At 48.1% G+C, this 22528-nt stretch overlaps 2 protein-coding genes across 4 annotated transcripts; one reads left to right on the forward strand and one right to left on the reverse strand.

The window, feature by feature from the left end:
- Positions 1-532: 532 nt before the first annotated feature.
- Positions 533-1739, reverse strand: nero (deoxyhypusine hydroxylase nero). 3 transcript variants are annotated; one of them, XM_065304439.1, is made up of 3 exons: positions 1656-1739; positions 1290-1587; positions 533-1232 (listed from the first exon to the last, which is right to left on the reverse strand). In XM_065304439.1, the coding sequence occupies exons 2-3, from the start codon at positions 1567-1569 to the stop codon at positions 604-606; spliced, it is 909 nt and encodes a 302-aa protein (XP_065160511.1). In that variant the 5' UTR covers positions 1570-1587; positions 1656-1739; the 3' UTR covers positions 533-603. The 3 variants fall into 3 exon arrangements, with proteins under 3 accessions (XP_065160511.1, XP_065160520.1, XP_065160503.1); XM_065304448.1 differs by having other exon boundaries at positions 1652-1695; XM_065304431.1 differs by lacking the exon at positions 1656-1739 and having other exon boundaries at positions 1290-1645.
- Positions 1740-9684: 7945 nt separating this feature from the next.
- Positions 9685-12053, forward strand: LOC135803995 (protein odd-skipped). Its single transcript, XM_065317751.1, has 3 exons — positions 9685-9940; positions 10140-10704; positions 10971-12053. Exons 1-3 carry the CDS (start codon positions 9820-9822, stop codon positions 11464-11466), a joined length of 1182 nt encoding a protein of 393 aa, XP_065173823.1. The 5' UTR covers positions 9685-9819; the 3' UTR covers positions 11467-12053.
- Positions 12054-22528: the final 10475 nt, after the last annotated feature.

A 22528-nucleotide genomic window follows, 5' to 3' on the forward strand; every position in this document is an offset into this window, starting at 1 on the left:
CGCATTTGCTTCCTCGATATCATAGCTGCTTTAAAATAATCTAGACGATCAGGCTACCGACTAGCTTATTACTTTTGTGAGCAAACAAGCAAACGCATTTCATAAATGGTCCATAAAGTTGAATAAGCAACCGCAGTTATACGATATTATTCAAAGATAACGATGTAAACAAAATATATGAACTCATTTATTTGCCCATATTCGATTTTTCCGTTGAAGGCTACCAGCGTTTCAGTCACTGTCGAGTGTCAAGTTTAAGGAACTACGCAAATGATCTTACTGTAAACATTTAACTACTTGTTTTCCAAAAACTGATAAAGCAGATGAATACAACAACAAACGATTAAATCCAGAAGAAACTGTTATTATTACATATATACAAAAGCCATAAAGTTGGAATGAATATGAAAACACCGCAATAAATAAAACAAAATGAGTAAACTTCGCATATTTGTTATATATCAAAGCAATTCCACTCCATTCCAATTTTAAATACGCAAATATAAAAGGAAGTTAAATGTTTAGATAGAAATAGATCACATGAGCATTTTATTCTTGTAACATCATTTTTAATGAACATAAATCAAAGTATTAAAAAACATTTTAAGCCTCCTGCAAGAGTAATGTGTTTGCATATTGAAACTCAGGTGAATTCTCATATTCACACATGTCCAGTGCAATCTCACAACTCTCCTTCACCACTCTCTTCTCATCTGTGAGATACTCATACAATACCTGATAACATTCTCCAGTTGCAATGGCGCCCAGTGCCTCAGCACACTCATGCCTCACCATCTCATTCTCACTGGTATCACAGAGACACTCCTTGAGTGCAGGCACACTTGCTACATCCTGCAATTGGCCCAGGACAAAAGCCACCTCATGCTTGAACAAGGCACTGCCATGTTTAAGACCATCACACAGAGCTAACACACTTTCTTTGGTGTGCATGTTTCTTAGTGTGAACATGGCCCTGTACCTCTGAAAGAGTGAAACATTTGGATCCAACAGAGTCCTGTGTAAATCTTCAACAGCTGCTGTTGGTAGTGGTGGTGCTGGATCAACAGAACCATAAGGATTCTGTTCAATTTTAGGGTTTTTCTCATCTTGCAGGAAGGCAAGTCTTTCCAGAGCCAGTTCACATGTTTCTTTCACTTCAATAGTGGGATCTTGACTGTACTCTTGTAGGATTTCAGTTGATTCTTCAGATGCAATTGCTCCTAATGCTTCAGCTGTAGAATAAATATTGTAACATTTTATATTTGAATTTTACCATGGGTTAAACTTGCCTGCTTCATGCCTGACAATTGCTTCCTGTTGCTTGTCGCGGAGTACGGTTACCAGAATTTTATTTGCGACAGGGTCCTGCATTTGTCCCAGACAGTAAGCCACTTCATGCTTGAGAAGTGCAGATGAATCTAGGAAGGCTTTCTCTATGCATTTGATAGCGACCGGTCCTCCGATGTTTTTCAAGGTGAAAAGCGCCCGAAAACGCTCTTTTAAAGGCCTCTCGGGGTCGCAGAGAACAGCTCCAATGCGTTGAACTTTGTCTTCGGTGACGTTAACCATTTTTAGCGCAGGTTACTTCTGAAAATTCGGGGAAAATATTTTGAATATTTGAAAAAGTCACGTGTACTTTAAGGTTAAACACAAACGTCAGTTATTGCCACTGATCTTTATGACTTGCCGGTCGGACTGCCCGCTTGACAGTGAAGACTGCCAGTCAGACTGCGTGTAGCTGGTGGGAGTGTGGCGTCGCGACGTGCATACCTGTGCGCTAGCAGGAATTATAGTACACAGTTCTGCGCCCAGATGGCGCTGCATGTCAGATTTCGTTCCATTTAGTTGAGATTATATCTGAAGGTTGTTCACTAGAGTGCGCAACATGTTTCAAACGAGAATAAAATATTTTTTATTAGGAAAGGATGAAATGTGAATCTTAAAACAGTAATAAACGTCGTTTTCAATGGTGGACGTCGTAAAACTGAACCAAAAACTTCCTGAAACTCTTTAATGTTCACGATTTGAATGGGATTAGGCTGTTTTGTGTGCTGCTTTTGTGCTCGCCTGTTTGTATTCACAAGATTCATAAGTGTATCATGCCTTGTTTCCTCGTAAGCAATAAAATGTCGTAAGCAAAAAAATAATGCCATAGAAAAAGCCTTCGCAGCAACACAAAGCACGCTCGCTGACGAGTGTGAGTTTTCGACCAGTTACACACTATTTATGTTTATGCCCTCGGCGCGCCGATGCTAAAAGTTATTGTAATTAATGTGATTTGTGACTCTGCGAAGGCGAGCGCACGCACAACCACTCTGAAGTAGTTCGGGCCTGTTCGAATTCGAATGACTTTCGGGATTACACTATTGCGTTTTATTGGTTTGTGCTTCGTCAGAAGCAGCGTCGAGAGCGGGCGGCGTAACAACACAACAACATAATATTTATGAATTTATTGCGCGTTCGTTCAGCTCGGCTGCCGGACGAAGAACCGACCTATATTTGGACGATTGTAGAGCATGCACATTCACCCCCGCGCGCCACCACCGCACGTGCATCTCGTGCGGGCCGTCGTAAAATCATAAATTTGTTTACTGTTCGTTGATGTTTATTGCGCACGGTGCTTATTATGCTCTATATCGGCCCCAACTTAATTAAAACCTATGAACTGCACAAACAGCACAATCTTCATTCTCGAGTCAACACACGACACACGGAGTTCGGTGTTGATTTAATTTCGGCCGAAAGTCGACGTGGGGAATTCTGGGCAAACGCATTGATAGGCTTTTGCTAAATTTCCTACAATAGATTTAGCGATTTGCCTGCCTTGAGCGATGCGCTTGATTTGCAGATTCGCAAATCTCCGTCACGGTGGGCCCCGGCCTCACGAGATGACAATATTGTGACATGTTTCTCCGCCCAGAGCCCCAACGGTCCTTTTCGACCAAAAAAGGTTTAACTTTTTGTGTGTCCGGTGCTAATCCACTTATCGCCGCTTTTAAAATATGCAAACATTTGCAAACAAAGGCTTCGCATGTGCGGTAAATTCTCAAAATCTCGCCCGGTAAAAATGCGCCTGCCTGTGCCTGGTGGTGTTGCAAGTTGTAATTTCGATTGTCGATCGCTAATCCCCGGCTGCTGCCGATGTGTGGTAATTATGAGCACTCGATATGTTTATATCGGCGTGCGCGGCGTGTGACGATAAAAGCCAATTCGGCGCTATTGACTCTTCTCCGCTGTGTCAATACTACTCTCGCCGTATGCAAATAGTGGCGCGTAGGGGTGCGGTGAGGTTCGGGGGCTTGGCGGCGATACGGATCGCGGCTGTTTGCGCAGCAATCACAATCCGCACGCTCGATGATATAATTTTCGGTGCGGGCGATGCGACATACTTAATTGGCAATATTTGTCGCGCCATATGCCCGCCCGTGTTCAATTACGGCGCAATGCAAATACGACCGGCAGTGCCATAAATCAAATTTGTACGCATTTTTTATTTGCCCGCAAATGTCGTGCCAACGGGATAAAACGCTATCGGCTATCTGCACTCAGCGCCAACAAGTCAACAAGTCGTTTGTTTCTCCTTTGTTGTGAATTGTGAACGTTTTCGATCACATCGCGCATCAAATCTAATAAATGCAAATCTTTCACGATATCTGCACTTTCTTTTCGACGAATGTCGTGTTGATAACTTCTTTATGTTTTCATTGGCGGCGGCTACGAGGGTGGCGCGGAGGCGGTCGTCGCTATCGATTCGCGCAACACGCATCATGGCCGCGAAGATTTAAGGATTTTTGCACGAAATGAATTTCCCCAGGCACACGACTTGCTTCATTCAGCTTCTTGCGCCGTGTATTGAAGCATTCAAATCGAAATAAAACGTAATGAACTGGCAATAAAACTACTGAAAGTGCCGCCGTTTGTCGTGCTCGTCCGAAAGCGCAGCGTTTATTGAGTTTTATGAATTTTTATTGCGTGCGCAAAGAAAGTGCAGCGCTGGAAGTTTTCGCTCCGCCGGTAGTCAAATAAAACCCAGAATGCCGCTGGGGCGTGCGGCTCACATTTCTGGGTTTCAGCAACGCTATGACCGATATTTGCCAAAATTGACACAAGTTCTGACCTAATTTTATGCAGCGCTGGCTTTACGGCTTCGACTTTCGGGCTTTTGCCCGCACACAATACGCTCGATTGCTTTACAACCTCCCTGGAAGCCGATGTGCTCTAAAAACATCAAAACTAGTGAAACTACGCCCTAATCCAATTCGCAAATGAAAGTGCCGCGCGTCGTAAAACGGCGCAAATCCGCGCTAATCGCGTTAACCAGAAGTCTAAGCCGCGCGCCATTAGTGCTGAGAGGGGTGCGCGGACGCCTTGATTTTAATTGCGGCGGCTGACCTGAAAGGGTGTAATAAACTTCTAATGCGGATTATCCGCGCGGCCATTTGCATTTTATTGCATGTCTGTTTACTAATATTAGCACTAATCCAATTTTCGAAGCATTGTCGGCGTGCTTGTCGGCCGGTTAATCTTGTTAACGTAATTCGCCTACCGAATACCCGAAAGATCGCTCTGAAATCGCAATAAAATTCACACTAAATGCGAACCAGATTTAAGCGTTGAAAACTACCCTAATTTGGAGACACGCCAAATGGCAGGGGAAAAAAGGCGTCGTTGGCAACAAGTTGTCAGGCGCAATTCGGCGCGTACTAATGAGCCGAATACCAGGATACGTAAATTTTTACATCTCATTAGCTGTTTCCGGTCGACGCACTTGCGCCCGCGCGAAAACGCCAACTATGCGAAAACGATCCGAAGCAATTTGCATCGCAATCTGTCACGTTTCGAAAACGGTCGGAACGCACGTGATGATGCGCCAAGGCTAATCTACCCTCGCATCTACCCTCTTAAGAGTGGCACGATTGCGTTTCATGCACGGGCACCCTTTGCGAGCGATTACAATTAACTCGCTTAACATCGTTACGGTTGCTTTGAGCCGCCACAGCGATTGCATGCAAATCACGGCGTGTGCGCGTTAAAAAGTCATGTTTGCGCCGGCTTTGATCTCCGCCCGGCGAATGCGAACGCGAAATTCAATTTGCATCGTATCATCGCGCCAGCCGGGAGGCGGCCGTCGCGCGCGCGGAAAATGGCTGCCGACCGCCGGCGACGTATTGATTTTCTGCTCCTTTCAACAAAAATTCAGCCCAGCATCACGAAAACAAACAAAACGATTTCGTGGTGTTTCATGTGTTTTCGTTTCAGACCCAATAACGTACATTGTTTATTGACAGTAGTGGTGACATGGCAGCACACCATGACAGGCGTCGAACGTGAAGTGTGAAGAATCAAAGCTAAATCTCGAATTCGTTTCGTGCACACAATACACGCGCCTGTGTTGAACATTCTTAGGCGTGGAAATTCTAAGCAGGTTGACGGAAATACCCGCTGGTGGCTGTTAATTCACACGAATCACATTGTCTGCTTGTTCCTATGCAATTGTACAACCTGTCGATTTAATCCAGCAGCTACCGTTTTCACTGCGCCGGATTAAACTCGCTGCGCAGCTTAACACGAGAATTCTGAATTTCCCGCAAATCGCCTTTCGGATGCGCACATCCTCATTGTTCTTACAATTTCCTATTCTCCATACAATTCAAAACTTTCTCAAATGTTTCTCTAACTTAAGTTAAAATATATCAGTGATAAAGAAATTGTCTTAACCATTCGTAAGGAAGGTCAGTCGAGTCAAACAGTTCAATTTCGTTCTCGTTCTAGCGTGCCAGCTATTTGGTTCAGGGCCATAAAATGTAAGTCTCCGAGGGCGCATTCGTTACGGTGCATTATGCCCGAGCATGGTACCCCGACTCTTCGTATACAATTCCGGCCCGAGTTTTGTGCGTCAAATTGTTGACAACATCAACAATATGATCGAACGGCATTCACTGCCTTAATTTGTTTACACGTTTGCTATTTTAACGCACGCCGGTTCTGAAAAACGAACAATATTCGAAAAACATTTCCACAGATTTCAAGTTATAAGTTACAATCCACCCGAGGCTCGAAGAGCACTCTGGGCATTTTTTTTTCCTCCATCCATCGTGCGCACTAGAAATGTAGAGAAATGGGTTTCACATGAAATCGGGCCCGAGTCTCAAGTGCCCGATGAAAATTTAACTGTCTGTCTGCGTATCTTCGCCGCGCAGCGGGTTAAAAAGTGGCGAGAACTACTTGAAAAATGTTAAAAGCGTTAATACGCGATTATTAAAGATCACGATAAAGCGCGCACCAGATATGCAGCGTTGGCGCTAACGATGTGATAAGTTTCAAGTGTGTGTGTGGTTTCAGTTCGACAGCCAGAAAACGCATGGAGAAAGCAAAAGCAGCGCGCCACATGGCTAGCCTTTTTCATCGCTGCTGCAGTTGCTGCACACAAACGTGCTTTTCACGCGTTATCAGCACTTTGGAGATGTTTTAACGGTTCATGGGATGCGTGTTTTTTTCCGAATTTCGCACGAGGCGGACGCATTCCCAATGTGCGGGAGCGCATAATTCGTCGATCGGGCAGGCGTTCCGCGTTCCGCGCCGTCAACGCCAAACCTGCACAAACATAATAACCAGTATTTATGATTTCTGTTTGTACAACTTTATTTATTTAACGCGCATGCAAATAAGGCCGGCCGTGACAATTCCTCGCCGCGCTGCCATCGCGCACCGCTTTTGTAGTCGGCGCTTATCGCGCCGGCTACTTTAGACGCACCCTGCCACTCCGATGATGGCTGATAACGGGCGGCGCGTTTGATGTTGATCGCTTGCGACAATATCGGCAATGCGACAAACGCGATCAAAACACCACGCCGCGCGATCACGACGTCAGCGCAATTCTTTTCCCGGCGATTTTCTCAACTCTCCGTACGCTTAGTTTCTGCGATACAGTAGGGACAATGCGCAGCAATTCGGTCGTGTGCCTGCCCAGCGTTGGCGTAGGGCCGCCGTCCTTGGCCCACAATTATGCACGCGCAAGGTTTAGGCTCGACTTTTATTTTTATTACTCTTACTTTTCTTGCCGAAGAAGCGCTTTCATTGCCTCTTTCATGCTTTCCTTTCACCATTTACATGTTTACATGTTTATACTCAGTTATAGTTATTATTATATAGTTATACGACTGCTCGTAGCAAATTGTTCGTCGACGGCATAAGGCACAAGGACGACTTTTGTTGTGTGTCCAAATGTCGAATGCACGCGACCGAAGACCTTGGGAATCGAATCCCTCCGAAGTGGAGCAAATTGGGCGCATCGTTTTCCGCACAATCGCGACACCAGAGTGACACGGATGATGCGGATGACGAGTTTATTGTCGGTTTTATTAAAACGCGTTATTATTGTTTTTATCTTTATGAGTCGCGCGGGCGCGTTATTAGCGGTGTGACATGTTTGTCGGCAAGATCCGTGCTCACCTACCTACTCATCGTAAATTCGTGTGTGCATTTTTCCCGAAACGCTGATATAATTGCTCGGTAATGTGTCGCGGCTTTTTCACAAGTTTATTGCGAGATTTAGGTAGCAATATAATGGCTTACAATTAAAGCTTTAAAGATTACGCCAGTGATGTTGAAAACTGGCACACATTTGGTTCGAATTAAATCGATGGCTGGTGACGCCTTTTCTGTTTTTCTGCGTCTAATTTATGTGTGCACTTATGGCACCGTTACCCATGCTTCTGTTTCTTCGTTTTTCGGTAGGTATTTTATGCATGAATTTCTACATGAAAACTGTTTTTTTTTTAAAGTTTTTTGCGCTTACCTTAACGGAAACGCTAAAAAGTGTACGTTTTATGCAACGTAATAAAAGCGTTGATCCAGCGCGCCGCGGCAACCCTTAAACTCAATACGTCCGTATACTAAAAATGCAATAAAACGCACGACAACCCTTGTGCACCCTTACGGGCGTAAGTAGCCTTTACATCGCATAAAAATGCGCACATAAAAATCGGTAAACTGTAAAAAGGCGCTGGTGAATTTTGGAAAATCAAGAAAATCACGAAATCATCGACATAAAAAAAGGGCTGTAAAGAGGTAACTAACTGTTGGGCAGGGTGCCGTTGGCTGCTTTACGAGTCTTTCGGTATTTTTTCGAATTTTTATGAGCAAAGCAAACGTACGCAGGCCGCCTACATGTAATTGCAACATGCAACATTCAAGCAGTCGGCTGGAAACGAAACGAAGAGTGTTCACCTGAAGGGCATACAGGTGCCGAGTGCGTAGGAGATAATCACGCTGCTCGTCGCGCCCTTGCGCCCATAAAACAAAACCGAGCCGATGGCGACGCAGCCAGGGAGCACGAGCCAAATTTCAAACTGGCAGCGAAATCGAAGAAAGGCACCCAAAACAACAACCTGGCCGAGATAGATATCCGCGAGCGAAATGTGTCTATGGGTTTGTGGAAGACGTGCGCTGGCACATCGGTTTGCACCTTGCATGTTTTTGGATTTTCGGGCGCGCGCACGCGGCGTGTATCGATAACGCCTGCATTATTCATGAAGAAGAAGAACAAGAAGCCCTCGCCACACCTGTCCTTTGTCTCTCAGCTTCAACAACATGCGCGCCGTGCATCGACAAATTGCTCTCCTCCTCGCCGCACAGCGCAAACACATCAAATTGCTCGGGAATTACTTCATATTTTCTCCGGATGTGTAAAATAATCCGCGTTGAAAGCCGCCGCGGTGCGCGTTTCATCTGGCCCGCGCGTGCCTTCGGAACACATTCGTCATCAGAATTCGTCACTGCGTTCAAACAATGCGTTGTTTCATATTATCGGCGTAGCGGTGCACTGCAGTAACAACATCATGATGAATGACCCGTGTTTGGGCACTAGTTGTGCGCCCTGTTGGGGAAAAATTAATTAAGTAGTAAGGTTTTATTGTTTACTGTCAGCGCGCAGCCGGGCCGTGTCTATCAGCTCGCCGGATCAACGATTCCCTGCGATGATGTCCAATAAAGTGTGCAAACATCGTTCGGCGCACGGAAATAGGCCAGAAGTGAGCGCTGCGGACGTGCGTATTACGATCGACGGCGATGACTTCCAATTTTCCAATTAGTCACAAACCGTGCGGGACCGATCGTTCGATAAACGAAGCAAACATCGTAAATTTAACGAAAAGATCTTCTCATCCAGGGGCTGAGCAACGTGAACGAATTTTGCTTCGTTTTTGTTCATTTAGTTACATACAATACCAGCAAGTTGGTGAAATGAAGGATGCTTTGTCGTTTTGAATCTAATTTGCCGTAATCGCATTGGATCGGGCTGCAATCACGACTCAATGCCGCAAGCGAAGAACGAAAGGGGTGGTGCGGCGTCGAGGTTTAAAAAAACGAAGGGGATGAAAAGCGTATCGCAGCACATTGTCGGCACGTCGCGGGTAGCGGATATCGCGCGGCTTGCGCCTCCGTTCGCTCGCGTTGGTACGCGTTGGCCAATCGGGACGTACCTGCGCTTGGCGGCGTACGGCGGCGCGCACGGGTGACGGGGTTTACCGTGCGGCAGCCCGGGGTCGCGGCTACTCTTCTGCTGCGTTCAGCTGCCCCCACCCGTGAATCGCGCGCGCGCCTACCTACCAGCCTACCAGCTACTCTGGCAGCCCGTGCGGCGGATCCGTTGCACGGACTAGACCTCTCGCCGCACGCCTGACGACGAAATCAGTTACCGTCGGACGTTCGCACCGATCGGTTGCAAACAGCCTCAGAGATAGCGCTGATACAAACTTTTTTTCTATCGCTTGCGCAAATCATCAGTGATCATCAAGAGTAGTGAACCCCTGGTGTACCATGTCCATCGAGTACGGAGATTTTAAAGAATACAACGAGTACAAGAGCAAAGATTTCGAGATGAACGTCAATGTGAATGATTCCGCTATCGGGAACGAGTCTCCGCAGTCGAAACAACAAGGTAAAAATTGATTTCGATTTTGTTGCCGTTTTTGTTTTTATTTCGTTGATATCCTTCGATTTGAATCCGCGAGATGCGCACTTGCAACTGTTTCAATATCAACAATGTTTACCGTTTTTCTAGATGCTTACATTTTTATATTTTTATTCTGCGTTAGTTTAAATTGTTCTTCTTTAACGTGCGTAAATTATTTTTGCAGTGTACAGATTTGTACAGCCGCTAATGGCGCCACCCGCAGGCGAAATTAAGCAGGAAGCGGATAGCACATCCCCCCTGCTGACGCCCCCGCACACGCCCACTTATAGTCCGCCTCCTGCGGCACCGGCCGCCTTCTACCACCACGCCGCGCACCCCGTGCAGCAACCGCACCACCCGCAGCATTACCATCCATACGCGCCGCCCCACGCGCAGGAATACGCCGGCTTCGGATCGATGTCCCCGTACAATGCGCTCTTCATGAACCAATGGCTGCGCAACGCAGCGCTGTATCATGCGCGCCTGCAGCAGCAGCAGCAACAACAGCACCACCACCATCATCATCATGCCGCCGACGTGCGCACCCCGGGCCGCCCACCTGCACCCCTCAAAATGACTGGCGGCAGCGCGCGCCCCAAGAAGCAGTTCATCTGCAAGTACTGCAACCGGCAGTTCACGAAGAGTTACAATTTGCTCATCCACGAGCGCACCCACACTGATGAGCGACCATACTCCTGCGACATTTGCGGCAAGGCATTCCGGCGGCAGGACCATTTGAGAGACCATAGGTACATATCATTTTAAAATACTTCTACACGCATTCCTACACACTGTTGCAATGTTTGCTTTGGTTTGGTATACTTGAAAGTTTAATGCATGATGGATACAATAGTCACAAAGGAAGTTTAATGCATGCTTCATCACACAATCGTCACTTTCACATTCATTGTTCAATATTTACACTCACACGTTTACACAACCAACACCAAAATCAATGTCAGGCGTCAAACCGTCAATTTACTTTGGGGCTAATGAAATATTTGTTTGTTTGCAGGTACATCCACAGCAAGGAAAAGCCCTTCAAGTGCACCGAATGCGGCAAGGGTTTCTGCCAGTCGCGCACCCTTGCGGTGCACAAGATCCTCCACATGGAGGAATCTCCGCATAAATGCCCAGTCTGCTCGCGGTCCTTCAATCAGCGCTCCAACCTGAAGACACACATGCTCACACACAGCGAGCGCACATGGGAGTGCACCGCATGCGCGCAGATGTTCTCCTCCTATGGCGATCTCAAAACACACGAGGTGCTCGTGCATGCCGCGAAGGAGACACCCGATCTCCTGCAAACCGCGGATTCCACCCGCTTTGGGCTTGACCTCAGCACCCGGAAAACAGAGCGTGAGGTCGATGACGCCGATGATCAGGAGGAGATCAATGTAGATGATCACGACGACGAGCAGGAGATCACCACCATGCCGGAGACCACCAGCTCCGTGCAGCAGAAGAAGAAGCCGCTGGGCTTCAGCATCGAGGACATCATGAAGCGATAAACAGTTTTAGTAGAGTCGAATTGGCTGGAGCGATTCATTTCTGCGCACTTACAACTTCAAGTAAATCTCGGCGTTGATTTTTTTTCTTGAGGAGAAGAAAGTAATTTCCAGAGGAACAATGTCTTTATAAAAAAAATGTAATTTTTATTTATGTAACGCAATCGTGCTTAGTTTATAATCGACGATTATTGCTTGAAGTTGCCATGCGAAATGTAATCGCGCTCGGCAGGCACACGAATAGGTATTATGTGTAACCAAAGAATTAATGATTACCTCAAAAATCAACACGAAATCCAAAACACTACACACAATGAGAGAGAATTAGCATTGCTGCGTTATGGTTGTTTATTTTTAAGTTTTCTTTATTATTTTTTTTTTTGTATATTTAAAATTTAGTTACAAGTATATTACTTTAAAGTTTATGGTTGAAGACTGAAAACATAATTTAGTTACCTTTTAATGTCAAAGATATATCCACGAATTTGTATTGAGTGAACCGCAAAACGATGTTAAACGAATTATTTTTGGGGATTTTCTGTAAATTTGTAGATAGACTTGATTAAAAGAATTTGTTTTTAAGTTAAAAATGATTTTGTTTGTTTTTGTTTTTCTTCTCATCCTTTGTTTGCGAGATGTTGAAGCAGCGTCTGAATCGCTTCCGCTTGGAAATAAACATCACTTGAGGTTTTGAACAAGTTGGTGTGAAATCGCCATTTCTGAATGAAGCCGAGCACAAATCAAAACCGGCAATTACAGCATCATTCGAGGATTTATTACGGGCGCTCAGCTCGTTGTGTTTCTTTGAATGGAAGCGATTAAAGCAATTAAAAGCCCGAAGAAAAACACTGCGGATGCGTAGCGAAGGCGCAAAGAAGCCTTCGATCTGCACTTTTCAATCAATCAAATGCGCCTTCGTGTGCACTGCGCCCGACGTTTGACAGGTGTAAATCAAACATATTTCCCAGCCAGTGCGCCGCGAAACAATTATCCGCAACGATTATGTGCAATCAAAAGTGCATTCGAAGCTGAAAACGTATTCGGGCGAATTTATGTGTCTATCTCTCGATCGCCGCAGACAATTAAATGTAATTTCGCCGACGAGTGGTACCCCAATTTCGTCCGGGGCGCATCATAACGCACACGAACGGGGAACAACGCGGCTAATTGTCCCGAAATTGCTCCGGCGGACGAATGCAGGAGTTTCGATGATTGATGCTTCTGACGATTTCGAGACGTAATTGTTTGAATTCGCCCCGCGATTGTAAATCACACGCGGGCGCGGGAGCGTGGAATTTCTACCCTTCTTCGCTGATCGCGCGCGCGAGAGTAAATCATGTTAAACGGACGTCCAAATAGGCAAATTATCGTCGGGCTCGTGGGTTCTGGAGCGCTCGCGGCGCCCCTGGGAAATCGAGCGCGCGCTGATTGACAGCTCACTAACTCATTTGCTTCCTCCGCGCTCGCTGGCTCGCCATCTGAGCCAACCGCGGAAAAAGAATGTTAAGTATGATAAAGTGTTTTGTCTTCGGATTCTTCGATAATCGCTCGTGCATTTCACATTCACTGCCTGCGTTCTTTTGTTGTCTTATTAAGACCATTCTCTCTCGATTCGCGCCACCCAAAAGTTATGAATATGCCAAGCATCTTTTCCTTGCGCTTATACTACACCTAAATACATTGTTTTCTATGTTTGGCAACTTTGTTTTTAATTTGTTAATAATCCTCACCACCGCAATTTCCGTCGAAGCGCGTCGAACACGTTGTTTTTCCACTTAAGTCGTGCCAAAGGTAGCTGCTGACTGCGGTCATTTTTTCCATCGAAGTGCGCACCACAAAAACGCGGCCGCGGCCATAAATCACCGCCGGCCGCATTTCGACATTTGCGAACCGTTTGAAAGAAAAGAGCAACAAGCCGATACCCAGCCGGGCCGGCCACAAAATTAGCAACGCTTCCAATTTACCTATAAATACGAGCAGTCCGGCAGTGCCACCGTTTGACTTCTGTATTTACATTCGGTCAGCGTTACTAATGCGCCCGGGAAAAACTGCGCCGCCGAGAAAGAAAACTCGCACTCGAGGCGAGCCACTTTCTACAAGCAATGAATAGCCTGAGGTTACATTGTGGTTGGATATTAGCTCTTCCACTTCGATTTATTGCAATGCAAGTGCACTGCGATGACACTTTGCAGTTTTGAATGGCGTTTGGGAAGAATGGGTGCAAACCACACATTAGTTACACTCCGTTTGGTTATGGATAGGTTTCGTTCGAAAGTCGTTGGTGGGACTTTCTAATTTGCAATGACAAATTGAATGCGGTAGGAGGCATTGATGACTTCTACGGAAACGCAAGTTTTACGATGGATACAAACACAATTCTGCAACAATTTGTCAAAGAATTGATGTGAGACGAGGTATTTTTATTGGATATGTCGAAATTTATTCATCTTTGTTGATTATTCATCGTTATCTTGCTCGTTTTCTTCCTCGGTCAGAGTAGGGACTTCCTCAATCACGATACTTGTACTTCCGTGCCCCAGTCTTGTTTGAGGAATAATCAGACATCTAGAGGACTTGCGTTTGGAAATCATATTTTGCGTTGGTTGCGTCACCGTGACAGGTATGGGCCGCATGCATTCAGTAGGTGGTTTCGCAAGGGATTGCAGAAGCTGCTGGCAGGTTGGCGCAGGTTTCGGCGGACCAAAGAAATAGTTACGTATCCGTTTCAGGAACGCGGCTACACCCCCAAAGTTCCCCGAGGGTTTCGCTGTTGGCGGCATGGGTGTCTCGGGTCGATGCATGAGGGTCCTGGGTGTCCGGGGACTGTGTGGTAGTACCATGACGGTGCTGGGCTTGCGGTAATGTGTTTTGATAAAACGTACTGACGTTGTGGGTCCTGAAGGTGAGCACTCGCATTGATTTGCAGATTTAATCGATAAATCTTTATCGGTGGGTGCCATTATGAGAAATTTTGTGTTGTTCCGGACGATTCGAATGTGTTACGTGAGATTATTTTTGGAATAATAACTGTTATGACTTCCATGGATACTAGGGGAATTAAAAGAGAAAAACAAAACGAATTGAAATTGCGTGCCCTCTGTGTGTACGTAGTGAAAATGGTGTAGTAAACGATAAATTTCGACATAACCATAAAAAAGATTTGAACCGGCTGGCTGCACAGCTCATAAATAGCAAACAAATTAAAGTAAAATTTAGTGCGTTGTGTATTGTGCTGGTGCTCGAGGGCTTTGTGTGCATTGTTCGCACGCATCACGTTGACATTGCTTTTAATGCTCCTTCTTCTTCTTCTCCGTCTTCGGCTGCGCCCTGATGCCTCGAAGTTTGATTGATCTGCGGGCACGGCCGGCAGGTAAGTGGATGCGATGCGTTTGCGACCCTGACGCGCTGTTATCTTTGTGACACTAAGATGCACTAAACACGCAACACGTGAGCCAGCGCAGCGCACGCTGTAAACGAGCGGAGACGTGCAGCGAGCAGATCAGTGCGGAGATTTGGGGGTGGGTGGTCCGCGTCGTCATTGCCGACGTCTCCTAATAAAACTTGACACTTTAACCGTTTTTACTGCGAAAACTCGACGTGTTTGCTTTTTTCGTGCGCGCCATGGTAGCGCGTGGAAGCGAAACGGGAGACGACGCACCCGTCCACCAACGGAGGCCTTAAGTGGATGTCCGTATAAGAAAATGAGCAGCGCTCCGAACACTCGACGCGAATGCGGATCGATGACAAAATTGCCCCGGCACCAAGGACGCAGCGCAACAAGACGGACGGCGACGAGTGCCGGAGATTATTGCGAAAGTCCGAAAAAACATTAAGTTCGAGGAGAGACAGTAGTTAAAGTCGAGCCTGATTGATGGCCACTCGACTCGACTCCGGGCTGGGGCACTCGCGCACCATGCATGCGAGGCGCAACGTTGTTTTAATAAAACTCATAACTTTTTGATAATTTTTGCGCACAAATGTCTATAATTACCAATTTAGTTTCTAATCGTTCGGGGCCGAGGCGGCGGCAGGCGGCAAAACGCGACGACTTCTTGGTCGTGGAAAAAGCCATTTCTACGTAACGTTTGCGGTCGGTTTTCACATTAAATCGCTTAAGCATATAATTGTAGAGTGGTGTAGTAGCGTCGCCGACCGCGCGCATTGCCATGGGTCCAAGGGGGCTGGCGGCCGTGCCCGCAACCGCATATTATCGTCATCGATGCGCACTCCTTGCCTCGGAAAAACATCTCACAACATCTCATAACTTTGTAGCTTTGCGTCCCGGGCGCGGCCCGCGCGCAAGTACTTTTTATGAAGTGTTTCGGGCAGGTCGGGCCCCGTAGGTGGGTGTTGTCGCCCGGCGCGGGGCACCGGCGGCGCCAGAACACCGCCGGGGACGCGCAACCCCAAATTAAGCGGCCGCCGAGAGGGACGAACGCGGCGGCGCGCCCGCACCCCGCCGCACCCCGGTTGCGATTCGATGCGAAACCTGTGATTAGGCACATTGTTGCGCGTTGCTCCCAAAAAACCGTTTGCGCCTTCCGAAAGGACACATCTCTAATTGAAGATCATATCGTGGTAATTTGCGGGCGCACCCAGCGACCACGTCAGCGTTAAACGTCCGAGTCCCCTTTTAATGGAGCGTCACGACCGCAAAGTGGCTGCACACAACACAACATACCTAACACAACAATTGAGCGCTTTCATGTAAAACGCTCACTTTTACGCTTATCAATCATCGGGATGGACACAATCGATAGAAGACGTCAATGTCGGTTTGATTTGGCGTGCGGGGCTCGGATGGCAATTTCGCACAACCCTAAAATATATCATCAGTGCGCACAGGTCGTGACTTGATCGTTTAACGTTTCCCCGAAGCGAGCAGCGCGCTGCCGCGGAAGAGTTACATTTTTGGGCGTCCACGGGCCGAGGGTTGCGCTCGGTTGCGACAAAATTATAGTCTACTATCGGCCGCAATGTTGTGGGAAAAATTCCGAAAGCTCGCTAAGCGCGCCCGTTTATACGGGGAATTAAAATCGTAGGGCAGGAGAAAAAAAAAACAACAACGTTATCCACCCACATAAACGACCGAAATTGACGGTTTGAGGCGCATACGACCGACGCCGGCGGCGGTGCACGCTCTGGGGCAGGGGTTTCCAAACTTTTTTTTTTGTATAAGCCTCTAGCGCCATTCGCGGACTTTATAAACACTTAGCTGCCGTACTTTACTGCTAATTTTATTTATTTTTTGCATGCGGATTTTCTTATTTTTCGATATTTTGATTGCGATTTTCTCGGAAATTAAAAGCGATAGAGGGGAATGGATTGAAAATTCTTAATCTACGGGAAATTCTCTATAAGATAAACTAGTTAAATTAAAAATTTAGGAAATGAAATATAATTTATAACGAGAAATGTGCAAAGGCACCCCGCATCATGTTTTTACGAGTGTTTTCCGAATATAGTATCGAATGTCATCGAAACTAAAAGCGATAGCAACCAACGGATTGAAAATTATAAAAGATTGGAAAATTCTCTATCAGGAAAGAATTAAAAACAATTAAATTTCGTGAGGTAAAAGGTTCAAAAACGTGACTAAAAGTGCTAAAAAAGCAATTTTTTGTTTTTTGCATAATTTTTTCAATTGCAGATATCTCGTAAACTAAAAGTGATAAAGAAAAACAGATTACAGATTCTTAATCAGCGGGAAATTCTCTATACCTAAGATAATTTTTCATTTTTTTCCTGCCGTAGAGATATGATTGCAGGACACCGCAACACCCGCGAAACTGAAAACACGTATGCATCGCGAACGTGTCACCAGCGCATAAAAACGCCGGCGATTCTCGTTAACAAACACCAAGACACACGTACGCGCAGTTGACCGCGGTAAGACGGCCATCGCGCCCATCAGTACATCTGTAATTTGATACTTTTATAAGGCGAGGTGCGCTCGCCAGATTTCAACATGTTCGGTCGCGCTTGAGAAATAATTGATTAAGAAATTTATCGATTGTCACACGAACACAACGCGCCCCGGCCACGAAGATAAATTCGATTGACGAATCGATAAATCTCTTCCTTCCTTCTTCGCCTCGCGTCGCCTCGGCCGCTCGCAGAGGTAAAGGCGGCTGCACGCCGCCACTGCAGCCGCAAGACGAAATTCGGCTCCGGTGATGTGACGAGGGGCGACGTGCGTGTGCACGCGCCACAATGCGTCCGCCGGCGGACCGCGAGCGCACCGGAGATTAACAAGTTTCTTCAAAAATTCATTGACACTATCTAAACCGATCTGACGTGCTGTTAATTATACGATAATCGTTATAATGTGAGCCATCGATCGGAGCCGAGGAAAACAAGCACCTACACTCTTCAATTTTGGCCGAAACAGCGTTTTCGGCTCGTTTTTATTTCAACCATTTATCAAGCCTGAAATTAAAAATTACGGCCGCAAACTTGCAATTTCGGAGTCAATCTTCCTTCTTCGGAGGGATCAATTTTTTTGGCCTCTGACAAATCGGTAAGACAAAGAGATTTGGCCGGGAAACAACGGAACGAATTCCGCGCATTGTTTGGCACCTCGCATCATACGCCCGCTGTGTTTTTTTTTCCGTCCATTCGCCGGCTTGACAAGGATCACGATGGTAATGATCATGTGAAAAAGTCGTGCAAAAATTTCAAGAATCCGACGCGCCGTCCGCTTCGCTGCGCACGGGGATCTTCTTCATCCAGTGCCACCCACTTCTCGGCGGCGCGTCGTAATTTCATTACGTCCGTTTTAATCGCCGTCCGAGTTTCTCACAATTAGAGAAGCTCTCGGAGGGATTTCGGTAACTAATCGACGATTGCCTCGGCGGCTACTTAGGCGCGCTCGTTTCGTGCGCGCCCGAATTTCGTTTAATGTCTTTTAATTTTGATTTAATTCGACAGTCGTCGTTGTGCGCGGGTCGTAATCGCGTTTCGCTCAGAGACACATCTTCGACGGCGCTGATCGCTTTATAATAACACTCTCAACAGTCGAGCGCTCGGACTCTCGGAGGCGGAAAACCCCCGGCCGCAGCACCAGCCGTTTAATAAACAGATTAGCGGCGCGGCGCGCATGCAGTTGAAGAGAGCGTCATGTGTTGTGTTTGTTCCTGAGGACGCTCCCAGGCCGGCTCGCCAAACAGAGGAACAAATAATCGCCGGCGCGCTTAAGTAAATTGACGTTTTAACTAATTGAGATATGGAATTCCGTTGTCACGGCTGAGTTTTAATGATTTTTTTCTTCGTTTCGTCCGTTTCGTTGTTGTTGTTTTTTTTGCGCGCGAGCATGGGGCGCGCACGAACGCGTCTCGCGCAGTTAGTTATCTTTATGTCTCTATGCGCGTTTTCCACGTAAAGAGCCAACGTGAAATTGTTCACACTTGGCGATGCGGCCGAGGCGCGCAATTACAGCGCGGACGCGGGCGACTTGCTCGCGCGCGCGCGCGCGCGACGACCGCGACGGCCGCCCGACAACTTTTATTTTCATTGCAAAATATTTTAACGATTACGAGGTGTTTATTATCGAGCCGGTCCCGGCCGCGCGCTCGCAATCGCCATAAGTTACTATCGTGCACAAGGGGAAAAACGCGCACGCACACTCGGCGCGCACATTCCACTTAAAATCCCATAACATCTTTTGCAACTAGCCAGGTTGCAACGAATGTCAAGAATGCGTTATTGCCGAAATTCATATTCATATTCAATTTGGTGCACAACATCAGTGAATGTAACACGTCAGAAAGGTGAAACGTAAGTGTAAAATTTTGTTGCGTTATTTATAGAAATAAAATTGCGGGTAAAATTTGAAAGTGGCGCGATTGACTGATTTGTCGATTCGGTAATGAAACGTAATGCGAGCGAGGAACGTACTCGTAGAACTGAGCAGATATAGACGATGGAGCCCGGCGCGGATTAATGCAGTCGCGGTTGCGGGAGAGTCGTGCGTAGCCGAAGGTGATGTGAGCGCGCGTGTCTCGGCGCGACTCCTCGAGGCTACGTAGGTGTATTCGTAAGGAGCGCAGCGTCTTCGTCGGCCCGTACGGCACATGCACGCCGATCGTGGGAACTCGTGTGCGGCGGGTTACAAATGACCGCGCCGCGCGCGCGCGCCTCGCCCGCGCTGTGCTCGCGAAAACGGAAAATGGGAAAAATTGTCGCCGCTCGACCGGCGAGTGGAGTGGATTTCCCGTTGGTCGGTCGGGACGACCACGGACGACGGACGACGATTTCCGTCGTCGGCGCGCGCATCGTGACCCCTCCGAGGCAGGTGTGCGACCCGTTCCGAGCGTGACCCCTGACCCGCGCGCATACGGGGCACCCACACGCGCCGCCCGCCGCCCGCCCGCCTCCGCACCGATCGACTTCGATTTCGTGCGCGCATCGACTTGTCCGAATTGTAACTCAATTCCTGCGCGCCGCTCGTCACTCCGCGACCGCGGAGGAGAAGAGAGCCGACCTCATAACGTCGGGTCGGCCGCCGCGCAATGCACTCGCAACGCACTGCTGCTGCTCCTTTGTGCGCGTCCGTAATTTATCGCCACTCTGGCCGCGGCCGCGAGCCGCGCGACTTTTTACAAAAACCCCGGATGAATTATGAACGTTATTAGCCGCTGTCACCAAGCTGCGTGGCCCGGACCGCCGCGGACTCATCCAAGGCGCCAGTAGGGGTCGCGTGCTGTGCGCACTGTCGTCGGAAAATATTTATGCCGGAGCGCGACCCCCCCGCGCGCGTGTCAACACAGTACATCATCGGCGCGCGGGACGCGAACTCGAAATTCTCGCCGGCGCATGCGATGATCAACTTTCTTATTTTTTTTTCTCTCTTCTTACGATATTTTATTTTCCTTCACGTAACGTTCAGCGGCGCTGCAAGAAGTTTCGAAGTTGCGCACATAAATTACACGACTACGCCCCCGCTTCACACACGCGCACGCACGCACAATGAAAAAATAACACGACGGCGACGTCGTCCGCGTCGCAGGGGGAGCACGAAGAAGTCGTGACGGTATGCCAACCATGCGGAGAATTCCGTCGAGGGTAAAAAAATTATTAAATCGATTAAGGTCCTACTTAAGTGAAGACGTGATCCTTGCTTTTTCTACATGCCTAGGTCAACAACGCGGCGCACAATCGACAACGGCTACCATCGTATGCTGCACTCGAGGCATCCCGAGACGATTTAATCAAATTTTATAAAAAATGACACTAAACAAATATTTTCGTTCGTGTGCATCTCTCCCGGCCGGCGACAAGGCAACCAGATATATTTTCAAGAAATTTCAATAAACACACGGCCATAAATAATGTCATCGCGGACGATATTTCATGAAAACGTATAAATATTTATCAGATTTACACGAGGCGGCGCAGCGCACGGCGACGCGAATGGAAGAGGCGCACAGAAGTAGTCGTTGACAAATTGTAACAGCGCGCGTACTTATGAAATATTCATGCGACGATATGCGGCTACACATTCGCATTTTCTTCATCTTCGGTGGAGAGTTGTGTGCCGTGGCTCAATTCGAGCGCGATCGAACTTATATGACTAACAAACGGATAATTATAGTATACGATCTTGGGTCGGGGCCGGAGTCGGGCGTTTAGCCGCGCTTTGCCTTCGACGTGCAGGCGCGCGCGGGGGACGTCGGGGGCGCGTCGGGCATCGACGAAAGCGATGCTGCCGGCGGCGAGCGCGAGACTTACGCGCGCGCGCGCGCGCCTCGAAACCGTTTTTCTCACGCTTTTGCCGGACCCCGGTTTGGCATCGCGGCGCGCGGTATCGCACACGCGGGTCTCTGCACCGTAACCGTAACGCGCTGGCCCAGTTCGGGTCGCGATTCGCACCTCGCGACGCCCGGCATTAGAATCGCGACGCCGCCGGCGTCGCACGAAAAACGCGCGAGCGCGCGCAGCACCCCGAGGCGGCAAATCGCTTTGGCGCGATCGCCGCGCGCCGCACGAATTTACATGATTAAAAACGCGTAATTGGCATGGGAAACCGAAACAATTGCGACAGCGCGCGCGCAAGTGTGACCGCGCGCGCGGCCGCCACCACTGCCGGCGGCGCAAAAAAAAACGCGCGCGCGAAGCGAAAGGTGAAATTTATCACTGCGCGCCGGGCGGGCGGGCGCATCGCGTGTCGTTTATGCGTTTTGCATGTGTCTCATGTTCACGCGACCGAGCGATTAACCGAACGGAATTCCTTTCCCACATTTACGGACAATCAGAACGCCAATCGAAGCACAACATTGAGACAGCCGAAACGGAAACGGCATGCGTTCACATCACGTCAAATCACAAATCGCGCCGGCGTGATTGACATTTTTCTTTCCGCTCAGCGCCACGGTATCACCGCATTCAAGCCGTTACAACTAAGCAATTTTCCGAGAGCTAGTGGGAGCGTTCAGGGCTTAATTACCGCCGATGATATATTGGCAGCCCTTCGCGTTCGGGTCCGCGTCTCCGCAGACCCCCTGCCGGCGCGCGCTTAATTGGCGCCGTTTCGTTTTCGGTCGTTTTTTCCCGTGTTTCGTTAACCCTTCGACGTGCCCGTCCGCGGTCATTGATTATTACCGAGCCCCGCGCACTAATGAGACGGTTGTGTGCGCGCGCGCGTCCCCGGCCCCGCATGCACTCATTAATAATCCAGCGCCGTGACGCGGCCCGACGAGCGCGAGTTAAGTAGGTAGTTGATTGGAAAATCAGCCCCATATCGAGAGGAAACAAGATCTCCACGCCGGCCGCAGCTAATAACTAATAGGTGTGTTGTTGCGGGCCAGTTGCGGCGCAGCGCCTGTTTTAATAAAAGTGCGCTTAGCGCGCCGCGATCGCATGGTGCGCATTAATTGTTCGGCCGGTCGGACGCCACGGCTACTCACACTGCGTGTACGCACGCGCTCCATCTCGCGCATCATTAATTTCAATATTTTTCCGAGGCGGGCGCCGCGACAAAAATGCGCAATGCAACACGCAAATGCCGCTTCACAACATGCGGACATGTCATTCGCAATTCGACAATGGCCGATTGAGTTGATGAGTG

The sequence above is a fragment of the Atheta coriaria genome, unplaced genomic scaffold (assembly GCF_025399875.1).
Source record: "Atheta coriaria isolate IRGN ID8LTWV9N9 unplaced genomic scaffold, Caltech_Dcor_3.1 hic_scaffold_1_pilon, whole genome shotgun sequence".
Lineage (NCBI taxonomy): Eukaryota > Metazoa > Arthropoda > Insecta > Coleoptera > Staphylinidae > Dalotia > Dalotia coriaria.

What these genes read in the sequence shown, in the direction of transcription:
- LOC135803995 (XM_065317751.1), top strand. Translation starts at nt 9,820, where the DNA reads ATGTCCATCGAGTACGGAGATTTTAAAGAATACAACGAGTACAAGAGC. An exon ending in TCCGCAGTCGAAACAACAAG is followed by an intron (nt 9,941 to 10,139) that starts GTAAAAATTGAT and finishes TTATTTTTGCAG; the next exon opens with TGTACAGATTTGTACAGCCG. An exon ending in GACCATTTGAGAGACCATAG is followed by an intron (nt 10,705 to 10,970) that starts GTACATATCATT and finishes GTTTGTTTGCAG; the next exon opens with GTACATCCACAGCAAGGAAA.
- nero (XM_065304439.1), bottom strand. Translation starts at nt 1,569, where the DNA reads ATGGTTAACGTCACCGAAGACAAAGTTCAACGCATTGGAGCTGTTCTC. An exon ending in AATTGTCAGGCATGAAGCAG is followed by an intron (nt 1,233 to 1,289) that starts GCAAGTTTAACC and finishes TTTATTCTACAG; the next exon opens with CTGAAGCATTAGGAGCAATT.